This window comes from Sus scrofa, chromosome 13 (genome assembly GCF_000003025.6).
Source record: "Sus scrofa isolate TJ Tabasco breed Duroc chromosome 13, Sscrofa11.1, whole genome shotgun sequence".
In the NCBI taxonomy this organism is placed as follows: domain Eukaryota; kingdom Metazoa; phylum Chordata; class Mammalia; order Artiodactyla; family Suidae; genus Sus; species Sus scrofa.
Genome location: NC_010455.5, coordinates 34,754,587 through 34,779,769, shown reverse-complemented (window position 1 = coordinate 34,779,769; position 25,183 = coordinate 34,754,587). Strand labels below are relative to the sequence as shown.

At 40.0% G+C, this 25,183-nt stretch overlaps 1 protein-coding gene across 25 annotated transcripts in view; it reads left to right on the top strand.

The window, feature by feature from the left end:
- The window catches only part of PBRM1 (polybromo 1), a 131,400-nt gene that overhangs the window by 41,348 nt on the left and 64,869 nt on the right, over nt 1-25,183 (top strand). For 16 of the 25 annotated variants that reach the window (XM_021068907.1, XM_021068906.1, XM_021068902.1 and 13 more), the window contains 7 exons: nt 118-209; nt 1,659-1,872; nt 7,520-7,661; nt 9,925-10,022; nt 12,412-12,456; nt 18,211-18,487; nt 22,360-22,465. In XM_021068907.1, the coding sequence (XP_020924566.1) occupies nt 118-209; nt 1,659-1,872; nt 7,520-7,661; nt 9,925-10,022; nt 12,412-12,456; nt 18,211-18,487; nt 22,360-22,465 (974 nt within the window). The remainder of the gene's footprint in view (nt 1-117; nt 210-1,658; nt 1,873-7,519; nt 7,662-9,924; nt 10,023-12,411; nt 12,457-18,210; nt 18,488-22,359; nt 22,466-25,183) is intronic. The other 9 variants (XM_021068909.1, XM_021068908.1, XM_021068928.1 and 6 more) reach the window with 1 other exon arrangement.

Sequence of the window (25,183 nt, the reverse complement as noted above, 5' to 3'; positions counted from 1 at the left end):
AATAGAACCTTTTCTTCTTTGTTGTGAATGCCTTGTTAACTGTTCCTATTTCCTATAACATAACCAAATTATTGTAACATCTTTCCTTGCCTTCTAATTGCTTGTTTTTCTTTGTAGTAATAAAAGAGCAGTCCAAGGGGGTCGTTTATCAGCAATTACCATGGCACTTCAGTATGGCTCAGAAAGTGAAGAGGATGCTACTTTAGCTGGTAGGCATTGTGTTGTGACTAGTTAAGTGCTGTCTCAGTAGATCCTTCTGGTTAAGAAAAATTGCATTTACTTTGGTCTGGCTGCAAATTTGTTTCTGAAGTACAGTATCAGCCCCATCTACATTTATACTGTCCTAAATTATATGCTGTCACTTTAATTCTAAGATCTATAAATAGCTATTTGCTCCTTTTCTTGACCAAGCACAAATACCAAGGAGTCACTACAGATGGCAGAGAAACTGTTTTGCAACCTTTTAAAGACAGTGTAACATTTACTATGTAACCTTCTATTCCTATGTAACATTTCTCTAAGTAGTACACAATTATACTAAGCATTACTGAAATTATCTTTAATGAAGGCTAGAGATTATTCTTTTAAAATACATTCTCCAGTATGGAGATTCCTCAGAAAACTGAATATAGAACTACCATATGATCCAGCAGTCCCACTCCGGAGCATATATCCAGACAAAACTACAATTTAAAAAGATACATGCACCTGTATGTTCATAGCAGCACTATTCACATTAGCCAAGACATGGAAACAATCTAAATGTCCATCAACAGATGAATGGATTAAGAAGATGTGGTACATATACACACTGGAAAACTACTTGGCCATAAAAAATAATGAAATAATGCCATTTACAGCAACATGGATGCAACTAGAGATTCTTATACTAAGTGAAGTAAGTCAGAAAGGGAAAGACAAATACTACCTGATATCAGTTATATGTTGAATCTAAGATAACGACATAAACGAACCAATCTATAAAACAGAAACAAGAGACACATAGAGAATAGACTTGTGCTTGTTGAGAAGGCGAGAGGGAGTGGGATGGGCTGGGAGTTTGATGTAGTAGATGCAAACTGTTACATTTAGAATGGATAAGGGAAGAGGTCCTAATGTATAACACAGGGAACTATATACAGTCTCTTGGCATAGACTGTGATGAAAGATAATATAAGAAAGGGAATGTATATGTACGTATGACTGGGTCACTTTGCTATACAGCAGAAATTGGCACAACATTGTAAATCAAACACACTTTAATTTTAAAATAGGGGGAAAAGAATAAAACACCTTAATCCTAAAAAAAAATAAATGTTCTCAAACATAGGTAGCATGGGGAGTTCCTCTTGTGGCTCAGTGGTAGCGAACCTAACTATTATCCATGAGGACATGGGTTTGATCCCTGACCTCCCTCAATGGGTTAAAGGATCTGGCAGTGTCATGAACTGTGGTGTAGGTTGCAGACACACCTCAAATTCCACAGCTACGGCTCCGATTCAGCTCCTAGCCTGGGAATTTCCAAATGCCTTGGGTGCAGCCCTAAAAAGACAAAAAATAAAAAGAAACAAGAAAACTTACATAGCATAATCTGGAAAATTGTTAAAAACTTTAAAGAATGTTTTTTTCTTCCCCTTATATATTTTATGTCTTTGTAGCTGCCCGTTATGAAGAAGGAGAATCAGAAGCAGAGAGCATTACTTCATTTATGGATGTTTCAAATCCTTTTTATCAGCTTTATGAAACAGTTAGGAGCTGTCGGAATAACCAAGGGCAGCTGATAGCAGAACCTTTTTTCCATTTGCCTTCAAAGAAAAAATACCCAGATTATTATCAGCAAATCAAAATGCCCATATCACTGCAACAGATCAGGTAAGATGTCATCTACTACAGTACTTAGTATAAATCTATTTTCTTTTAATTCAGCCTGCACATATGTCTTCCTAAAATGGATGAGGATATTAAAGGTAAAAGTGTTTTTCACATGTCTAGAGTGTACGTAAATATCACTGCCACATAAAAGTGAGAAGTAAAGTTTGATTAACTACAAATTACATTCTTTGAACCACAGTAGAGTCAGGAGGCAAATAAAAAGTGTTCCAGATAGCCATTTGTTAGATTATGGATTATCAAAATTCATGCAGCTCAGAATTTAACTCATTTTCTTTCTTTCTTTTTTTTTTTTTTTGTCTTTTCTAGGGCCGCCCCTGCAGCTTATGGAGGTTCCCAGGCTAGGGGTCTGATTGGAGCTGCAGCCACCGGCCTACACCACAGCCACAGCAACGTGGGATCCAATCCTTGTCTGTGACCTATACCACAGCTCACTGCAACACCGGATCCTTAACCGCTGAATGAGGCCGGGGATCGAACCTGCAACCTCATGGTTCCTAGTCGAATTCGTTAACCACTGAGCCATGACGGGAACTCCTAACTCATTTTCTTATAACTGTACAAATACAAATCTTTCTGCCTATATCTTATATTGATTTTAAATTACCGTAGTTTATCTGTATTAAAATTTTGTATCTGTAATTGAACCTCAGAATAAGCATAGTCAACTCTTGGAGAACTCTTCAGCTGAAATATTACCTGAAAGATAGTTCATTTTGGTATCCCTTTTCTGTTTGGAAAACTTTAAAATGATCATTGGGGATTTAGCCAAACAAAATACTTGAACCACTGCAATATCATTAACAATAGTAAGAAATAAATAATACTATAAAATATGTTGTTTTATAGTTCTTACACTGTGGGTTAGGTTTGTAGTATACCCAAATAGAGGCAAAAAGCAAGTAAAAATACATTAAATGGGCAAGGTCAGAATGAGCTGGTGTTTTTTCTTTCTTTCCTATTATTTATTTATTTATTTTCTTAGGGCTGCACCTATGGCATATAGAAGTTCCTGGGCTAGGGGTCCGATAGGAGCTTCAGCTGCAGATCTACACTGCAGTCATAGCAGTGGAAGACCTGAGCCACATCGGCAACCTGTGCCACAGCTTTTGGCAACACTGGATCTGTAACCCACTGAGTAAGGCCAGGGATCAAACCTACATCCTCATGGACACTGTTTCAGGTTCTTAACCTGCTGAGTCACAATGGGCGCTCCAAGAAGGTAACAGTCTTATAGATGTTAAGAGGTTCCTTTTTGGGGGCAGGAGGGGCCATACCCATGGCAAGTCAAACCCACACCACAGCAGCAAACCAAGCCACAGCAGTGATAGCACCGGATCTTTAACATGCTGGGCCACCAGGAAACTTTTTTTTTTTTTTTTTTTGTCTTTTATTCTAGGGCTGCTCCCGAGGCATATGGAGGGTCCCAGGCTAATCGGAGCTGTAGCCGCTGGCCTACACCAGAGCCACAGCAACGTGGGACCAGAGCTGAGTCTTCGACCTTCACCACAGCTCACAGCAATGCCAGATCCTTAACCCACTGAGCAAGGCCAGGGATTGAACCCATAACCTCATGGTTTCTAGTCGGATTCATTAGCCACTGAGCAATGACGGAAACTCCAGGGAACTTTTTAATTGAGTGATTTTTGTCCTTAGTTTCTTTTCTCCCTCAGTCTTTTGTTTTGAAAAATTCAGTCTAAGTAATTAGATTAGTCCAAAAGAAGTCAAATTCTCAGCCAGTCCGATCACCTGCCTGCGAGCTTTTTCCAAGTTAGAATTTTCTCTCCTAAGCCATGCTTTGTTAAGTCATTAATGCTGCACCTATCCTCACTTTAAAATTTTACTCTTGAAGTTCCCTGGTGATGCTGCAGTTAAGGATCTGGTGTTCTCACTGCTGTGGCTTGGGTTGCTACTGTGGTACAGGTTCACTTGCTCACCTGGGAACTTTTGCATACCATAGGCATGGCAAAACTAAAATGAAAATAAAATTTACTCTTGACAGGGCACACAGGGGAGTGTGAGGAATAGGCTAAGGTCCAACTCATAGCAAACTAAGGTCTTAAAGGGTCAACTTTTAGAACATCTATAACTGCCTCCTTTCCAAGGACATATATTGAGCCAGTGATGCCTGATAAGAGCTGGACTACCTCCCATTGTGCTCTGCATCAGAGCAACAGGGAAATATAAAACAATGCTGTCCCAATGGCGTGTTGTCCCCATCTTTTATTTCTTGTTCTGCCCTTCCCCCCACTCAGTCCTTGAGTACCATCAGCCTGATAAAAATACAAAATTTTAAACCATAACAAGTTTGGGTTCTCTGTTCTTTGTACATGTTGAGGATACCCAGCACATGATCCTTTCAATTATCAGGAATAAGTCTGAGGCAGTAGTTTATTTAAACTCTGTGCTCTAGTTTTGTAAGCTGGTAGTGAGAACTGAGTTTGTACTTCGTTGTTGTTATTTTTTGCTTCATCCCAGAGATATTCTCTAACATTCGTATCTTTTATAAGCTCTGCATGGAATCTACATGTGATTTTAGTAAATTTTAAGTAAAACTTGACATACATAATGATATCATTCTAAGAAGTCTAAAATCTCTACATTCATTCTGTGAAGCTGTAATCATATTGTGGTTTCTAATGTCATTTTGCAACTTTGATCAGAGTAACATGCAGATGCTTTAATCAAGATTTAAAAGTGTGGGAGTTCCTCTTGTGGCTCAGCAGGTTAAGGACCCACAATTGTCTCTGGGAGGATGAAGATTTGATCCCTGGCCTGGCTCAGTGGGTTAAGGATCCGGCATTGCTGTAGGCTGTGGCATAGGTCACAGATGTGGCTCAAATTTGGTGTTGCCGTGGCTGAGGTGTAGACCACAGCTGCAGCTCCAATTTGATCCCTAGCCCAGAAACTTCCATATGCTGCAGGTGCGACCATAAAAAGAAGAAAAAAGAAGATTTAAAAGTATCTTCTGGGAGTTCCTTGTGTGGCACAAAGGAAATGAATCCAACCAGTATCCATGAAGATGTGGGTTTGATCCCTGGCCTCACTTGGTGGGTTAGGGATCCCATGATGCCAGGAGCTGTGGTGTAGGTCAGAGGCAAGGCTCAGATCCCACAGCTCCAATTTGACCCCTAGCTTGGGAATTTCCGTATGCTGCAGGTGTAGCCCTAAAAAGAAAAAAGTCCTAAATCCATAAAGTTAGGGCAAACTATGACTCTTCACTTTGTACAAAGTATGTATAGGGACTTTCCGAGAGTTGCTATTAGTAGTAACCTTAGTTTCTGAGAGAGCTATCAGAATTCCTTTTTTTTTTTTTTTTTTTTTTTTTTTTGCTTTTGCTTTTTAAGGCCACACCCTAAAAAGCAGAAGAACGTTATCCTCCATCATGTTTCATACAAGTGACTAGATATAGTTCCATGTGCTATATATAGCAGGATTCTTATTACTTCTACTAGTGTTTTACTCTTTTGGATTTTTAATTAAATTGTCATATTGCCTAAATAGAATAGTGCGTTTGCCTCTTCATTTTTTGAAATTATCGCTTCCAGACCTCTAATATGGATGCTGCCAGGCTAGGGGTCGAATCGGAGCTGCAGTGCTGACCTACACCACAGCCACAGCAATGCCAGATCAGAGCCGTGTCTGCAACCCACACTGCAGCTCACAGCAACACCAGATCCTTAACCCACTGAGTGAGGCCAGGGATTGAACCCACATCCTCATGGATACTAGTTGGTTTTGTTACCACTGAGCCACAATGGGAACTCCTTTTTTATTTATTTATGTATTTATTTATTTATTGTCTTTTGTCTTTTTTAGGGCCACATTCGCGGCATATGGAGGTTCCCAGGCTGGGAGTCTAATTGGAGCTACAGCTGCTGGCCTACACCAGAGCCACAGCAACACCAGATCCAAGCCTCATCTACAACCTACACCACAGCTCACAGCAATGCTGGATCCTTAACCCACTGAGCGAGGCCAGGGATCAAACCCACAACCTCATGGTTCCTAGTCGGATTTGTTTCCATTGCATCATGATGGGAACTCTTTTTTTTTTTTTTTTTTAACGAATTCCGAAGACAACATTCTCACTCATGTTTATCTTCACATTGTATGAATCTCATGTGAAGGAGCAAGCAGAAGTTTGGCCTAAATTTTTTGAAGCCTTGCTTTAACAAGGCTATAAGAAAAAAAAAAGAAAAATATTAAAAAATGAAAGAATTCTTAAGACTTAAAGTAAGTAAAAACCTCAATATCAGACCATCATAATTAATTACAGATGTTTGTATTGGAGGAGTAATAAATAGTGAATGGACTCTGACATATCTGCCTTTCATTTACCATCTTAAGACTTTTTTTTTTTTGCCTTTTTTTATAGCCGATCTCTTGGCATATGAAGGTTCCCAGGCTAGGGGTCGAATCGGATCTACAGTTGCTGGCTTACGCTACAGCCACAACAACGCCAGATCTGAGCCTCATCTGTGGCCTACACAGCTCACGGCAACGCCAGACCCTTAACCCTTTGAGCAAGCCGGGGATCAAACCCAAAACCTCATGATTCCTAGTCGGATTTGTTTCTGCTGCGCCACAACAGAAATTCCAAGACTTCTCTTCATTGTCCATGTATAACTCCCCTGGAGGTAAATGCATATTATTTTAAATGCTGTTTCATGGAATTTGCCCAGTACTTTATCTTTTTTTAACCCTCCTCAGGTAGAATGGCCTCTTATTTTGTGAAATTTGTATATCACCATCATTCTTCATTAAGGTAGTTTAAAACCTCCCTGATTTTTATCTCTTCCTAGGGTTTTTTATATTAGCCACTAACAAGAGTTTTTCCATTAGGATTTTTGCTAATATATTTGCTTTTTAATTGACCATCTTACTGGGTATTCTTAGTAATCTTTTTAGAAGTTTTTTTAATAATAGTTGATGTACAGGAGTTCCCATTGTGGCTCAGTGGTTAACAAACCCAGCTAGTATTCATGAGGATGAGGGTTCCATCCCTGGCACCACTTAGTGGGTTAAGGATCCAGCATTGTTGTGAGCTATGGTGTAGGTGGCAGACAGGGCTCAGATCCCGTGTGCTTAGGCTGTGGTGTAGGCCGGCAGCTACAAATCCGATTCTACCCCTGACCTGGGAACCTCCTTAAGCTGTGGGTGCGGCCCTAAAAAAAGACAAAAGACAAAAAAATAATAATAATAATTGATTTACGGTGTTCTGTCAAATTCTACTGTACAGCAAAGTGACCCAGTCATACATACATACATACATACTTATATGTTTGTATATACACGCACTTTCTTTTTCTCACATTATCCTCCATCATGTTCCATCACAAATGTCTAGATATAGTTCCTGGTGCTATACAGCAGTATTTTTACTACTTCTTGTAGTGTTTTATTCTTGGATTTTTCAGTTAAATCATCATATTGCCTAAATAGAATGGTGCGTTTGCCTCTTCATTTTTTGAAATTGTCACTTCCAGACCTCTAATCATTATCACTAGTACTTTGTGATAACAAGATACCTTGTAGTGCTTGTCAGGAATTTTGTACTGGGCTTTTAGGAAAGGTTTTTCCTAATTTTCATAATGTAAAATTTTAGCCATTCGTGTTTCTTTCACAGAACGAAGCTAAAGAACCAAGAATATGAAACATTAGATCATTTGGAGGGTGATCTGAATTTAATGTTTGAAAATGCCAAACGCTATAATGTTCCCAATTCAGCCATCTACAAACGAGTTCTAAAGCTGCAACAAGTCATGCAGGTATGATTTCTTGGTTTTGCTAAATTGTTGTATGTATTGAAATAATTTTATACATTTTGAATGTGTAATTTTGAGATGTGTGATTTCCCTCCTGCAGTATCACATCATTCATTTCAACCACAAACACTGGTGAATATTTTTTTTTACAGTTTTCAAGACCATGTAGATTAGAAATAATAGTTTAGACTGGTTTAGATTTATGAGTAGAGGAAACAGGAATTTATCACTGGGGAGTAATTTTTGGGTTATCAGGAAGTTTCTGTCCAATCACAGATGATATTCTGTCATTTAGATTTTGTTTGATTGGTTCTAGACTTGTTACGGTAGGATTGGTCCTAGGAGAAGGGACATCTTAAGGCTAATTAATCATTGTACAATGTCCATGATTTTATTGAGTCCTTTCTTTTTTTTTTTTTTTTTTTTTTTTTTTGTCTTTTTGCTATTTCTTGGGCCGCTCCCGAGGCATATGGAGATTCCCAGGCTAGGCGTCCAATCGGAGCTGTAGCCACCGGCCTACACCAGAGCCACAGCAACGTGGGATCCAAGCCGCGTCTTCAAGCTACACCACAGCTCACGGCAACTCCGGATCGTTAACCCACTGAGCAAGGGCAGGGACCGAACCCGCAACCTCATGGTTCCTAGTCGGATTCGTTAACCACTGCGCCACGACGGGAACTCCTTGAGTCCTTTCTAAGAGCACACCTTGGAGGGTATCTAAGGTCATAGGGTCATCTAGGTGTTTTGAGAAAAAAGGCATAAATTTGATATACAAATTGTATCTACTTGTCAGTTTTTAGTAGAACTTTCTGGAAAGAGAATCTCAGCGCTGTGAAGCAACAAAAGCCATTTTAGATCACCTGTAGAATCTTCATTTTGTATAGTCAGCATTATGATCAGAGATAAGGATCTCAGGTATTTCCTTTTCAGTACCCTGAGTTTATTTCTTAAGTCTGCTATGGTTGGACTTTCAGCTCTCTTTGGCAGAAGGTCTTTAAAAATGCATGTGTTGGAGTTCCTGTCTTGGCTCAGTGGTTAATGAACCCGACTAGCATCTATGAGGACGCGGGTTCGATCCTTGGCCTCACTCAGTGGGTTCAGGATCCCACATTACTGTGAACTGTGGTGTAGGTCGAAGACAAGGCTCAGATCCTGCATTGCTGTGGCTGTGACATAGACCGGTGGCCACAGCTCGGATTTGACCCCTAGCCTGGGAACCTCCATGTGCTGCGGGATGCCCTAAAAAGACAAAAAGGCAAAAAAAAAAAAAAAAAAAATGTATGTATTGAAAAGTAGATCTTATTTCACTTCTCACATTAAACTCTTTTCTTAGTCATATTGTTGCTTAAGTCAAGGGTACTAAAGCTTGTCTTTGACTTCACTTTACTTAACTCTGGCTACCAGAGCAGGGTGCTCCTACAGCTCACCTCAGTGCTTTTAGCAAGTTGATGCCCTTTGTAGTTTTAAATTTAGTTTAGTTAGGAGTTCCCGTCGTGGCGCAGTGGTTAACGAATCCGACCAAGAACCATGAGGTTGCGGGTTCGATCTCTGCCCTTGCTCAGTGGGTTAACGATCCGGCATTGCCGTGAGCTGTGGTGTAGCTTGCAGATGCGGCTCGGATCTGGCGTTGCCGTGGCTCTGGCGTAGGCCCTGGGCTACAGCTCCAATAGACCCCTCGCCTGGGAACCTCCATATGCCGCAGGAGCGGCCCAAAGAAATAGCAAAAAAGACAATAAAATAAAATAAAATAAATTTAGTTTAGTCAGATTTGATTCCTTAACTCTCTGGATCCATTTTTTTTTTTTTAAGCTACTTTTCTATCATGAAAGCTTTTGTTAAATTGCGGGGGGTTTGTTGTTGGTTTTTATTTTTGTCTTTTTAGGGCCCTACCCACAGCATATGGAAGTTCTCCAGGTAGGGGTCCAGTTGGAGTTGCACCTGTTGGCCTACACCACAGCCATAGCAATGCCAGATCCGAGCCGTGTCTGCTGCCTACACCACAGCTCACAGCAACGCCGGATCCTTAACCCAATGATCAGGGCCAGGAATCAAACCCATAGATACTAGTCAGGTTCATTACCTCTGAACCAAAAGGGGAACTCCTAAATTCAGTTGGTGAAAATATTTAATGACTCCTCTTGATTTCATGTATCCTACCTGTGGTTGTATCTTTCTGCCTGAATCTGATGTGTCTAGCTCTTTATCATTCATATTTTCTAGAAGTGTTCAACAGAATGGACTTAACTCCCCAAATCTTCTGTTTTAGGCAAAGAAGAAGGAGCTTGCCAGGAGAGATGATATCGAGGATGGAGATAGCATGATTTCTTCAGCCACCTCTGATACTGGTAGTGCCAAAAGAAAAAGGTATACACTCTTCTTACAGCTGGAGACATCGTCTCAGTTTCTTTTTGTTTTGTTTTAGGTTTAAGTGCAGAAAAATGTTTCCTTAAGCTCTCAAGTATGAATTATCTTACAAGCTTTAAATATTTTATAGGATTTAAAAATTATTTACAAAAAAAATAATAAAAAATAAATAAAAATTCATTTACAAACTGTATGATTAGTGCTTTTTTGGTACAAGTACCGTATTGGTTTTAGATAACGTAGATAAAAATTACAACCATTGGCATTCCCATCGAGGTGCAGCAGAAACGAATCCGACTAGGAACCATGAGGTTTCGGATTTGATCCCTGGCCTCGCTCAGTGGGTTAAGGATCCGTCGTTGCCGTGAGCTGTTGTGTAGGTCGAAGACATGGCTTGGATCTGGCCGGCAGCTGTAGCTCCAGTTAGACCCCTAGCCTGGGAACCTCCATGTGCCACGGGTACAGCCCTAAAAAGCGAAAAAAAAAAAAAAAATTACAACCACTTATGTAGCTTGACAAAACATATTTTTCTTTTTGTTGTCCAGGTTATTTTGTTTTATTGTGGCATTTTAAGAGTGCCCCTTAAATCTAATTTAGGTAATTTCTCTGTGGTGAATTAATTACACGCACACACAAAAAGAAATCAGTGCTACCACTGTAGTGAAGTAAGTCGTTATTCTTAGCCCTGTGTTTTCCTTATTAATCTTCTCTTTATTTGCCATTTTAAGGATGTCAGATTGTAAAATGCCAAGTCATAACTTCTTGTAATTCATGACAGGTTAAGGTAGTTATTTGGCTTTCTTTTCTTTCTAACCTTTCTCTCAACTTCCCTAACCCTCCCTTTTTCTCATGGGTTTTATGGAAGGGGATCTAAAAAGAATCAAGCAAGACCCATCTCTTTTGTCTACACCTCCCACACGGAGTTTCTCTGGCTTGATCTTTGTGGAACACTGAATTCTTCCTCAGCCTTAACTGTCTCACCATCTTTGAAACAGCAGTGAATCCAGGGAGGATACCTTATACAAGGAGTAGGCTAATAAATAATAGGGCGTGACAGAGTCAAAGCTGAATGAAGAAGTCGTTAGTAACTGTTAACACAGTTTTCTTCATGCATTGGTAGATCCACTAAGATCAGAAGATTTTAAAGAGTGGTTTAGAAGAGAGCTTTTTTTGTCTTTCCCTGTAAATAGGATTTGGGAAATTTTTTTAGCTTTGAAAATAACTTTGCTATGCTATGCCAAGGTAACAAAATTGATTAGTGTGCCCTGAGATGTGAGTCTCCTCCGTTACTAGTCTGTGAATTTCATCCTTCCAAGTTCTTAATTCCTTGTTATACCAGGGGCAACGGAGGAAAAATGTGAAACCAGATCAGAGACATCAAATCAAGAACATCTTTGAGTGTAATTATATAACTACTTCAGCATCACCTGGTTTTCCAGATCAGTCACCAATCAAAGATAAAAACTTCTCAGGCAAAAGAAGGTAATGGAGGCAAAAGTGCTGGTACAATTAGTGCCAACACTGAATGAAAAGAGAGATCTTAAACTAGCCGAGTTTTAAGAAAACAGTTCCAAGGAAGCACTAGCCGAGGCCAGATACATTAAAAATCTCTGTGGCTTATACTTTGTGGGACAACACAAGTAGATTAAATGAAAGTTATTTTCTAAAACATTCCATTAAAAGAAAACTAAGTATTACATTCTTGAAGTAATAATACCCCACTTTAGACAAAAGTCTTTTTGTAAACAGGTTTCTTAGGAATTAGGAAATTCCTAAGTGTTTTATATAATGAAGTGAAAAATATACAAATAAGAACAAGTAGAAATCATAGCTAAAGCAATAAAAGAACATATCCGGGTTGAAATATAAGCATGAGCACACGTTAAGAGGTTGAGAGAAGCAAGTCCTATACTTTGGACTATGACGAATGAAATAACATAATGAGCCTTTTAGAAGGTAATTATGTTAAGAGGTTTTGGTAATAAGAAATAGACTTCTCCAGAATTCAGGCAGACATGACAGCCCTAGTGTGTTAAGTGAAGCTTATCCAGAGAAGTCAGGGCCAAGTTTTATAAGTACCACTTGACTTGACTCCTAAATATTGTGTATGATTCTGTCTTTGCTTTATTTTTTTTATATCAAAGATTGTGAGAAAAATTACTATGGATATGTTCTCTTCATTCTGGGAATGCATTCTTTTCCCCAACTCCTCCACCCAAAAATCCACCTGCTGTCTTCTATGTTGAAATGTTCCAAATATTCTTAATATCTTTTATTCTTTGGATTGAATAATCCTCCTTTTTCTCAACCATATTTGGTTTATACATGACCCTCCAATGTTGCTTGTTTTGTTTCTCTTCACATGTAATGTTTGTTTCTGCTTTCCCAGGAACACTCTTGACAGTGAGATGTTGGGTCTCAGGAGGCTATCCAGGTGTGCAGTCCTTTTTTATGCATAAACATATTTTTCTTTTTAAGTGTAACTTCTGTGGCATGGTCAGTACTGATTAGGTGAAAAGTGTGGCCTTAAGCATGTGAAATAATGGTTTTTATTTGGATGCCTGTTTATTTTATGAATAAAGAAGGCAATATAGTTTAGAAGTATAGTTGGAAAATAAACTCAATTAGCCTAGGTAGGTTGAGGAGCCTTAATTTGTTGCCAGCTTTGCAAGGGACAGTTAGCTCCCTCACCAGTCATTGTGCTTCTGGCAGCCACTGTAGAAAGGCTGAGAATATGGTGGCATTGCTGGTATCAGAGGATGGCTGGTACTGGTTGCCTTTCATGGATGTCTTTTACAGATTGGGGGATGGTGGAGGGATCAAAATCACTGTTGACAGTCCAAGTGATGTCAGTCTGTCTATGTTGGCACCTATGTATTGGGTTAGTGCTTCTTGAGCATGAATGCATTTCTTCAGTCTCTTATCTGTTTTCTTTAAAAGCATCCATTCTTTTGCATGTTACTTATGATTTTAAAAACAGCCCATAAGTTGCCATGTTATAGTCCTAGTAGTAATCATTGTGTGGTGCTTTTTATTTTTCACCTTTGCCGTCTGGCGTTCACAGAGAGTCAGTTGTTTGCAAAACAGGTCATAAAGGAGAACATTTAGTCATCACCTCTACCTTCCAGGAATTTATTGGCCAGGGAAAGAGGCAGATTGAAAACAAATGAAATTAAGTAAGAGCACCATAGTAAAATAATTATGTAAAGTACATGATTTTACAATGATATGGAAATGTGTGATTGCCCAAATAGCTTTAGGACATGCTTTTCTTTGAAAGTTTGATATTCTAAAGTTATTTGTATGTCACTGCCATATGTAGTCCACTCTACAAAATTACTGTATTATTATCTTTTTCCTAGCAATTTCCTTAAGAACAATTTTCTTAGATAGTAAATTTAAGAGAAAGACTGTAGAGGGTTCCTGTCGTGGCTCAGGGGAAATGAATCTGGCTAGTATCCATGAGGATACAGGTTCCATCCCTGGCTCACTCAGTGGGTTAAGGATCTGGTATTGCCATGAGCTGTGATGTAGGTCACAGACGTGGCTCAGACCTGGCATTGCTGTGGCTGTGGTGTGGGCCAGTGGCTACAGCTCCAATTAAACCCTAGCCTGGGAACTAACATGTACCATGGGTGTGGCCCTAAAAAACAAAAAAAAAAAAAAAAGAGAGAGAGACAATAGATATATTTCTTTGATATCATTCGTAGTATATGACAATGGTTCTAGGTGTCAGTAAAAGAAAGAGAAATGTGAGGCATCGTGGAGTAGCGTTATAACCCCCAAGCTCTAGAGCCTGACTCCCCAGTTCAAATCCCTGTTGTTTTTATCAGCTCTTTTATCTGAGCTTCATCTCAACTTTCTCATCTGAAAAAGGAGTCAGTGACAATACCTACATAGGATTGCTGTGAGGAGCTGATTGCTTAATGTTTAAAGCCCATGGAACTGGGCCTGGATGCAGTGAGTACTCATTAAATATAGCTCTGATTTTTTTTCTGGAAGTATTTCCCTTTGACGTCAAGACTTGGTAGATTTCATTTTGTTTTTAGACAGATATTACTAGTCTGGGGAACTTATTAAAAAGGTGAATAAAAAAGTTTTATTCCTTGAAGACTTGAAATGTCGAAAGTCTTGTAAAAGAAAGAACCTTTGGGTTTACTTAGCTTCAGAGCAGGCACCGCCAAAGATCTAGGGTCAGGGAGTTAAATGCTGGGAGACCTTGAGGCCTGTGAGTAGGGTTGACTTTGATTAGAGAGGCTCTTGGCAAGAGCTTACTTTTTATCATTCACTTGCATGATAAAAGCATCTTGGTAATTATTAGCTGATTCAAAGCTCAGGTCTGATTACTCATTTTATGGCTTTAGATACTCATTTGAGTCTTAAAGCCTCTATTTTTACATATGCAGAGTTGGGATAATAATTGCACCTGGTTCATAGAGTTTGAGGATTAAAAGATAGTGCTTAGCATAGTCCCTGGCGTGTGGTAGAAGTGTTAACTGTAACTATAAATAGGAATCTTGTGAGTATATCTAAATATAGATACTTAATAATAAATAATAGTCATAAGAAGAATAAAGAAAAGGACATTTGAGAAAGTCGTCTGTCACAAACTGTGAGAGTTAGGATTAACACTGTGGTGCGAAAAATTAAAAGGAAAGGTCAGATCTAGAAGGGCTATGGAGGACCCCTAGGACTAATAAACTAAGAGAAGCAGAAAGTGACCTTGATCCCAGTGTTTTAGGCTGGGTTGGAGGGTCAGGAGGGTAGTAAGCTGGTGGTCCTGAAAAATCAAGGATTCACAGAAAAGCCTCTACTGGCTCATAACCTTTGTGCAAATTAGAAGTACCACCAATTTCTCAAGACACTGGACTTTTATTTATTGTACAGTTGTTATAATACACTGATTTTTTAGCACAGGGCCATTTATGCCCATCTCCTGTACATTTCTAAAATTGTATATTTTGGAGTTCCCATCTTGGCTCAGTGGCTAATGAACCTGACTGAGATCCATAAGGATGCGGGTTCGATCCCTGGCTTCGCTCAATGGGTTAAGGATCCGACATTGCCTTGAGCTTGGTGTAGATTACAGATGCAGCTCAGATCTCCTATTGCTGCAGCTGTGGTGTAGGCCAGCAGCTATGACTCTGACCCCTAACCTGGGAACTTCCATGTGCTGCAGGTACAGCCCTAAAAAAGCAAAAAAAAAATATATATATATATATATTTTTTTTTATAACACTGTTTATGATCTGAATTGACATCCCCTTAATTATGGTACCCTTAAGTGCACAGTGATAAAAAACCCTGGTTTTGAACCCCCTTAAAATGTATTTCACCTAGGTATGTTCACAGGTGCTGATTAAAAAAAGAATGAGTATGCCAGTTACAAGTCTGAGATTGAATTTTATGTACCTTTCCCAAAGTAAGGAAGAGTGAACAAATTTTTTTTTTAAATTTTCCCACTGTACAGCAAGGGGATCAAGTTATCCTTACATGTATACATTACAATTACATTCTTTTTCCCCACCCTTTGTTCTGTTGCAACATGAGTGAACAAATCTTTATAGTTAGTGATCTGAGAGAGGAAGAGAGGTAGGATGAATGGAGGGATTTTAAGAAGAGTCTAAAAATCAAAATGACATTGAAAACAGTAACCAGGAAGTATCAAATAGGGAAGTGTGGTAGCTATCTTTTTGTAATGTAGAGTTAATCTCATTTCAAAAAGTATTTGAAGTTACTTTCAAAATTGTGGATATAATAAGGTTCACCGTCATATTGGAAAAAGATAAAGCAAATATACCAGCCACCCAAGTAAATACAGTTAGGAAAGAATATGAAGTTTAGCTCTGAGTGTTTTCTGGCAGTCAGATTAAAAGTAATGGGCCACTGGTTCTCAGTCTCAGAAGCAATATAATAACCTGGAAAAATATAAACAAAATAGTCAAACTAGATTTGTTCAGAGATGATCACCCTAATAGTTCACCATAAGTGACCCTAATAAAAATAGTTTTTCTTGCCTTTGAGGCTGGAAACTAGTTACACATCACTTTCTTAAAGTCCTAAAACAGTAAATTTGTTATTAGAGCAGTTGTCAAATCTTGTAATAGCAAATTCAGGTTCTGAAATTTTTCTTTAGGGGTGTCTTGAAGGCTAAAGTCATCTGTATTCAAATCTCTGCCCAGATGTGGCACTCTGTAATGTTGGAGCTTCATCCTACATTCCTCCTCTGTAATTCACTTGCTCAAGTCCTGGACTGAGAGAGCTCTTTCTCTAAAGTCATCACCTGGGGATGCCTCTTTGGAAAAATAGTTTCCACTAGATGAAACTTCTAGGTTGCCCTCATCTGACAGTCACTTAATGTAGACACAAAAGTACTGAGAGGAAGAAATGGCACCATTTCCAGAATCACCAGGAAAAAGAGCAGTCTCAAGTGAAGACACAGGTGACAGGGAGGATCCCAGTCCTTTTTGTCTCCTAATTGGATCACTTTCAGGTTGCCTTCAGCTCCATGACATTAGGAAGATACGCATTTTTGAGACACTTGTAAATGTCGACGTAGTATATATATCTATTTTTTCATCCATTAATTATTCTTTATTTGTGTTTTGTTTCTTTTTAAAAAACACATTTTTAACCTTGTGGAGAAACTGTCTGGCCTTTGGATTCTTTGTGACCCAGCAGTGGTGAGTGGCCAGAGGACTGGACTAGGAGACTAAGTTTGCTTCAGGAATGAACTTTCTTCCATTTATAAGATAGGAAATAGGAGTTCCCTCATTGCGCAGTGGGTTAGGATCCAGCTTTGTCATTGCAGCAGCTTGGGTCACTGTTGTTGGCATGGGTTTGATGCCTGGCCCAGGAACTTCCACATTCCAAGGGTGCAGCCTCCCAAAAAAAGAAAAAGATAGGAAACAGATAAATAAAAAATACTTTCTTCTGAGTACTACATTATAGGATCTTAATTTGTTGAATAGCAATTAAGTCACAAGTCATTAAAAAATTGTTATTTTTATTTGTTTTTTTTTATGGGCACACCCATGGCATATGGAAGTTCCTGGGCTAGGGACTAAATCTGAGCCCCAGCCGTGACCTACCCCACAGCTGCAGCCATACTGGATCTTTTAACCCACTGCATCGGGCCAGGGATCAAACCCATGCCTCTGCAGTGACCCAAGCCACTGCAATCAGATTCTTAACCTAGTGTGCCACAGTGGGAACTCCACAAGTCATTTTTTTATTACCTACCTCAGAGACTGCTGGTTGAGTCTGGCTAGAATTTCTTTGTCTGTGTACTGAAAACATACCAACAGTGGTCCAGAAATCATTGGAAGATCATGTTTTCTAACAATTCATTGGACAGCTCACCTTGGGCAAGTCGTTTAGCTTCTCTAAGCTAGTTTCCCCAATAATTAGGAGGCTAGCCCATATGTTCTCTTGAGCCCCTTTGTAACTCAGGCTGTAATCTGTATGGCCTTTTGCTTTGTTCTGTAGCACTTACATTTATTTCCTAGCATCATATATCACTGGGGCATTTTGATGAACAAGACAGCGATTCATACTCAAGGATGAAAATTTACTCAAGACTTCATAAGAACCACAGACCATTTGTTCTTTAAACTAGGTTGACATTATGGTATAATGCTGGTGGAGGGAGGGAGCAGGGACTGACCATGACAGGATAAATCCAAGAGAGACTTGTACCCGCTATAGAGACACTCATCTGGCAGACAGCCTCCCTTTGTTTTCTGGTAACCAGGATATACAGAAATGGTCATCTTAAGAGATGGAACACTTTTCTTTGTGTTTGTCTAAGAGAGGACTATTAGGAAATCAGCAGTTATATTACTCTTGTGTTCTATTCTTAAAAAATATATTTCAGTTGATAATAGAATTTCGTATTTTTTGGAGTCAGACAAGATCTTTTTTCAAGCATTGCGTTTCATAAATGTTCTGAACAGGTTTGTCTGGTGTTATTTGCTGCTCCTGCCAGAGTCACTATGTTTTAATTATTTTAGAAAGTTTCCTAATATTTGCTTATAGCTTCTAGCATGTTCACTGTGTTTGTGGCATACATAATCAATAAATTATAACCGTTATGAAACACCTGACCCTTCATTTCATGTTCATCCTTGTATCAAGAAAATTGAACCTGTTCTCATTTTTCCCTTTTTCTACCTCTCCCCCTCAACAGTAAAAAGAACATAAGAAAGCAGCGAATGAAAATCTTATTCAATGTTGTTCTTGAAGCTCGTGAGCCAGGTTCAGGCAGAAGACTTTGTGATCTATTTATGGTTAAACCATCCAAAAAAGACTATCCTGATTACTATAAAATCATTTTGGAGCCTATGGACTTGAAAATAATTGAGCATAACATCCGCAATGACAAGTATGCAGGGGAAGAGGGAATGATAGAAGACATGAAGCTGATGTTCCGGAATGCCAGGCACTACAATGAGGAAGGCTCCCAGGTGAGGATGTGTGGGAGTCCTAGAGTAGGCACATTTTCTTTGGGGCGTTCGTGGAATAATGTGCTGAGAGACTAGGTCCAGAGGCCTAACTTAGGTTATTCTTCTCAGTGATTAGCTTAATATTTTTGTCTTTTCTTAGTTGTTTAAATTGGGAAGCAGGAGTTCCGTCGTGACTCAACAGTTAGCGAACCCAATTAGCATCCACAAGGACACAGGTTCGATCCTTAGCCTTGCTCAGTGAGTTAAGGATCTAGGGTTGCCGTGAGCTGTGGTGTAGGTCACAAACGCGGCTCAGATCCCACATTGCTGTGGCTCTGGTGTAGGCCGCCAGCTGCAACTCTGATGGGACCCCTAGCCTAGGAACCTCCGTATGCCGTGGGTACAGCCCTAAAAAAGGAAAAAGACTAAAAAATTTAAATAAAAATAAAATGGGAAGCAGAACATTGTAAGGTTAAAAGTTTATACTCTGTCCACTTGTCCGTGGTGTTGGGGGGATTGGTTCCAAGATACCCCAAATCCACAAATGCGCAAGGCCCTTATATATAATGGCATGGTATAGTCAACCCTCTGAAACCATGGTTTCCGCATCCATGGATTTGGAGTGCCAACTAATCTGACATCCTTGATTTGAATCCTGCTCTACTAGTCCCTGTGTAAGTAACTTATTTTTTCTGAGCCTCATTTTCTTCATCTCTAAATTGGGGATAATAATGGTACTTGCATCAGGGTTGTTGTAGGATTTAAATGAGATAACATTTAAAGAGCATGTAGTACAGTGCCTGGTTTTCAAATAACACTGAAGAGAAAGCCAAGGACGTTAAAATCTTTCATCATCATCATTACTGTTGTCAGTCGCCATGCTTCTCTAAGGATAGTCTATAAAGTTGTGTAACTATATAAATATCAGGATATTCCCAGTAATGCTCCTCTGAAAAATTGATTTTGTTAATGAAGCATCTTGAGTTTCAGTTCTTTTTTTTTTTTTTTTTTTTTTTTGGTCTTTTTAGGGCCGCATTTGCAGCATATGGAGGTTCCCAGGCTAGGGGTCCAATTGGAACTGTAACCATAAGTCTACACCACAGCCACAGCAACTCGGCATCCAAGCTACATCTGCGACCTACACCACAGCTCACAGCAATATCAGATCCTTAACCCACTGAGCAAGGCCAGAGATTGAACCTACGTCCTTGTGGATGCTAGTAGGGTTCACTAACAGCTGAGCCGCGACGGGAACTCCTTCAGTTCTTTATCAGCATAGCTAAGATACATTTTTCCTTCTTTCATATTTTTTTCTACATTACATTCTTTCCTTTCCTTTTTTTTTTTTTTTTTTGGTCTTTTTAGGGCTGTACCTGAGGGATGTGAAAGTTCCCAGGGTAGGGGTTTAATTGGAGCTGCAGCCACCAGACTTTCCCACAGCCATAGTAATACCAGATCCGAACCACTGCTGTGACCTACACCACAGCTCACTGCAACGGCGAATCCTTAACCCTCTGAGCAAGGTCAGGGGTCAAACCCACATTCTCATTGACACAATATTGGGTTTTTAACTTGAACCGCAATGGGAACTCTTTTTTTTTTTTGTTAAGGTTACACCTGCAACATATGGAAGTTCACAGGCTAGGGGGCGAATTGGAGCTGCAGCTACCAGCCTATGCCACAGCCACAGCAACACCAGAACCAAGCCGTGTCTGTGATTTACACCACAGTTCGAGGCCAGGGATCAAACCCACATCCTCATGGATGCTAGTCCAATTCATTACCACTGAGCCACAATAAGAACTCCGACTTTATTATTTTTTAATTGAAGTGTAATTGACATATTTCAAGTGTTCAAAATGGTGATTTAATATTAATGTATTAAAACTTGTGTATATTACAAAATTATCACTGCCTTAAGTCTACTAATCATACATCACCATATGTAGTTACGCAGTTTGTGTGTTTGGTGAGAACCTTTAAGATCTACTCTCAGCAACTTTCAAATATTCATATAGCAGTATTTTTTTTTCTTTTTTTTTCTTTTTGTCTTTTCTAGGGCTGCACCCGAGGTTCCTAGGCTGGGGGTCTAATTGGAGCTGCAGCTGCCAGCCTACGCCATAGCCACGGCAACACGGGATCCAAGCCACGTCTGCAACCTACACCACAGCTCACGGCAATGCCGGATCCTTAACCCACTGAGCAAGGCCGGGGATCAAACCTGCAACCTCATGGTTCCTAGTCAGATTCGTTAACCACTGAGCCACGATGGGAACTCCCCAAATATTCGTGTAGTATTATTAACTATAGTCATCATACATTACATCCCCATGACTGACTTATTTTATAACTGAAAGTTTGTACCCTTTGACTCTCTTTCCCTTTTTTGCCCATCTCCTATCCCCCCTTCTGCAACCACCAATCTGTTCTCTGCATCTGTGAGTTCGGGGGTTTTTTTGGTGGGGGGTTGTGTTTTTAGGTTCCACATATAAGTGAGATCATGCAGTATTTGTCTCTTCTTTGTTTCTTTCACTTAGCATAATGTCCTCAAGATTTATCCATGTTGTCGCAAATGGCGAGATTTCATTTTTTATGGCTGAATTATACTCCTGTTTGTATGTGACATTTTTCTTTATCCATTCATCCATTTATGGATACATAGGTTTTTTCCATATCTTAGCTATTATAGATAATGCTGCAGTTAACATGGGTGGGGTGCATATATCTTTACTGAGTTTACATTATCAACTTTAAACTCCCAGAAATAAATTATATTTTCAAATCATTTATTTCCTTTCTTATGCTATTCCATTTGAATTTAAAATAAAATAGTCACTGAGGGTGCTTGTGGCAAAGAAATGGTTCTCTCTGTCATAGGGGTTTACACTGTCCTCATGTCATTGTCTAATGGGCCACTTGCCTACTACTGGTATAGAAAAAAGCCATCCTTAAGAAACAGTTTGCCAAAGAAGAGTGGTCAGTTATTCTCTCAGCCCCCCTGCTCTGGTGGCAGTCAAGGAGGAGAGCCACTGTGGGAGTTGGGAGGCAGCTTTGGGGGCAAAGCCATTAGGCGAGTAACCTCATCCTTGGCCCTTGGCTCAGTCTTCACAAAGAGAGCCTAGTCAGTGTTTATTGCTTTTTCACAGATCAGATTCTAGGCGCTGAACTCACACTGATGTTAAATCCCTTTTAACAATGTTTGAGGAGTTCCTGTCATGGCTCAGTGGTTAACGAATCCGAATAGAAACCATGAGGTTTCGGGTTCAATCCCTGGCCTCGCTCAGTGGGTTAAGGATCTGGCGTTGCCGTGAGCTGTGGTGTAGGTCAAAGACATGGCTCGGATCCCGCGTTGCTGTGGCTGTGGTATAGGCCAGTGGCTACAGCTCTGATTCAACCCCTAGCCTGGGAACCTCCATATGCTGCAGGAGCAGCCCTAGAAAAGGCAAAAAGATGAAGAAGAAGAAAAAAAAAAAAACAGTGTTTGAGATGTTACTCTTCAACTATTAGATATTTTTAATTTTTAATTTCCATTGAGGTAAGTCTGCTACCTTGAGGGACCAATGAAAGAGAGATTTATGAAGAAATAGCATATGTAAATATGTTTCAGAACTTGCATAAAAACTTGCAGTGATTCTACTACGGTAGTTCTCAAACTTTAACCTACATGTGTGCACATTAGAATCACATAGAAAGCTTTACACAACAAACCAATTGAGGCCGAAGCCCACCCCACAAAGACGTGATTTTGTTGCTCTGTAATGATCTCAGTTCATTTCATTAGTTCCCAGCTATCCTAATCTGTGTTTTTAAAACTTCCTTGTGGATGTATGTTATACTTCAATAGAAAAGCTTCTTAGAAAATAATTTCAAATTATGTTTGTACTTAAATACAGGTGTACAATGATGCGCACATCCTGGAGAAATTACTCAAGGATAAAAGGAAAGAGCTGGGTCCACTGCCTGATGATGATGATGTGGCCTCTCCCAAACTCAAGCTGAGTAAGGCAGCCTCACACTTCATTATTCAGTTCAGTCTACCAAGGAGATGTTGCTGAGTTACTGAAATAATATTTAATTGGTTAATATAATTGAACTTGCACTCCAGGGTAGCGTTTCTTGCCTCCTCTCAAGCACTCTCTTCTGTATTTTAAGTAAACATGAAAGCATGTGAGGAATAGAATAATGTAATATCGAAAGTTTTGTTTACTTTCTTGAATCCAGTGGACATTCTGTAAATGTTAAGTAGTAAGAATGGAGTATATATGTGATACTCTACATGTGATGCCTGGAAGAGTATACTAGCAGATTTTCTTTCTTTCTTTCTTTCTTTCTTTCTTCCTTCCTTCCTTCCTTCCTTCCTTCCTTCCTTCCTTCCTTCCTTCCTTCCTTCCTTCTTTCCTTTCTTTCTTTCTTTCCTCTTGTTTTTTATTTTTTATGGCTGCACCCGTGGCATATGGAAGTTAGCAGGCCAGGGGTCGAATCTGAGCTGCAGCTGAAGCCACAGCCATAGCCACACAGGATCTGAGCTGCACCTATGCCACAGCTTGCAGCAACGCTGAATCATTAACCCACTAAGCAAGGCCATTGATAAAACCCACATCCTCACAGAGGCAACATTGGGTCCTTAACCCACTGAGCCACAACAGGAACTCCTCTTTTTCTTTTTCTTTCCTTCTTTCCTCCCTCCCTCATTTCTCTTTCTCACTTTTTTTCCCCGATGACTAGGATTAAAAGTGAAACCCAAGAGTTGCCCTTGTGACTCAGTGGGCTAAGAACCCGACTAGTATCCATGAGGATGTGGGTTCAATCCCTGGCCTCACTCAGTGGGTTAAGGATCAAGCTGCTGCATAGGTTGCATATGTGGCTGGGATCTGGCATAGACTGGTGGCTGGCAGCTGCAACTCTGATTCGAACCCTAGTTCCAGGAACTTCCATATGCTGCAGGTGTGGCCCTAAAAAGGAAAAAAAAAAAGTGAATCCCAGGATCTCCTCCTAGACAGAATTTGAGAGGTAGAGTTGTCTGGCTGCTGTACTGTCTGTTAATTTGGTTGTCTTTATTTTTTTGGCCACCCACACTGAATATGGAAGTTCCTGGGCCAGGGATTGACTCCCAGCTACAGCAGTAACCTATACCTCAGCTGCAGCAATGCCAGATCCTTAACCTACTGGCTGGGGATTTAACCCGTGCTGCCACAGAGATAATGCCAGATTCTTAACCCACTGAGCCACAGTGGGAACTCCAACTCAGATGTCTTTTGAGTGTGGTCTGTGGATTGTTCTGTTCTGAAAAACTCTGAGAGAAGAGAAACAGGAAAAAACAATTAGTACCATTGGGCTAAAGAAGAGGTTTCTTCCTTATTTAAAGTATATGGATAAAATAAATACCAAGCAAATGATATTAGTGTTGTCAGATATTCTTTAGAAGCATATTTGCTGAATAGAAAAAAAAACAGACTGTGATTTTTTATACTAAATGACTATAAACTGAATTTTAAAGTAGCTTTGGGTATGATTTATTGCTAAGTGATCATTCCTTTTTGTTAAGCCATTTTTCCCATGAAATTATAAAAGCATACAGAAAGATTGCAGAAATGAAAACCTTTGGAGTTCCCGTCGTGGCGCAGTGGTTAACGAATCCGACTAGGAACCATGAGGTTGCGGGTTCGGTCCCTGCCCTTGCTCAGTGGGTTAACGATCTGGCGTTGCCGTGAGCTGTGGTGTAGGTTGCAGACGCGGCTCGGATCCCGCGTTGCTGTGGCTCTGGCGTAGGCCGGTGGCTACAGCTCCGATTCAACTCCTAGCCTGGGAACCTCCATATGCCGAGGGAGCGGCCCAAGAAATAGCAACAACAACAACAACAAAAAAGACAAAAAGACAAAAAAAAAAAAAAAAAAAAAAAAAAAGAAATGAAAACCTTTTTAGGAACATAATGCCTTTTAAAACTAGAATTAATTATACAAGTTAGGAAGCTAATGACAGATAATTATTTATTTTAATTTTATGGTCTCACCGCCTATGGAAGTTCCCAGGCCATGGGTTGAATCTGAGCCATAGCTTCAACCCTAGCTGCAGCTATGGCAAGGGAGGATCCTTTAACTCACTGCACCAGGCCGGGATCAAACTCACACCTCCTCAGTGATCCAAGCCACTGCAGTTGGATTCTTTGTTTTTTGTTTTTTGTTTTGTTTTGTTTTGTTTTTGTCTTTGTGCGTTTTCTAGGGCTGCTCCCGCAGCATATGGAGGTTCCCAGGCTCGGGGTCTAATCAGAGCTGCTGCTGCCGGCCTACACCAGAGCCACAGCAACGTGGGATCCGAGCCGCGTCTGCAAGCTACACCACAGCTCATGGCAACGCCGGATCCTTAACCCATGCAGTTGGATTCTTAACCCATTGCACCACAGCAGAAACTCTGTAATGACTATCTAAATATATATAAATAAATACATAAATTTTTTTTCATGGGCACACCTGTAGCATATGAAAATTTTCAGGTTAGGGGTTGAATTGGAGCTGCAGCCGCTGGCCTATACCACAGCCATGGCAATGCCGGATCTGAGCCACATCTACAGCCTATGCCACAGCCTACATTACAGCAGTGCCAGATCCTTAACCTACTGAGCCTGCCCAGGGATTGAACCCTCAGTCTCACAGAGACAACATCAGGTCCTTATCCCACTGAACCACAATAGGAACTCCCATATATAAATTTTTTGAAGTT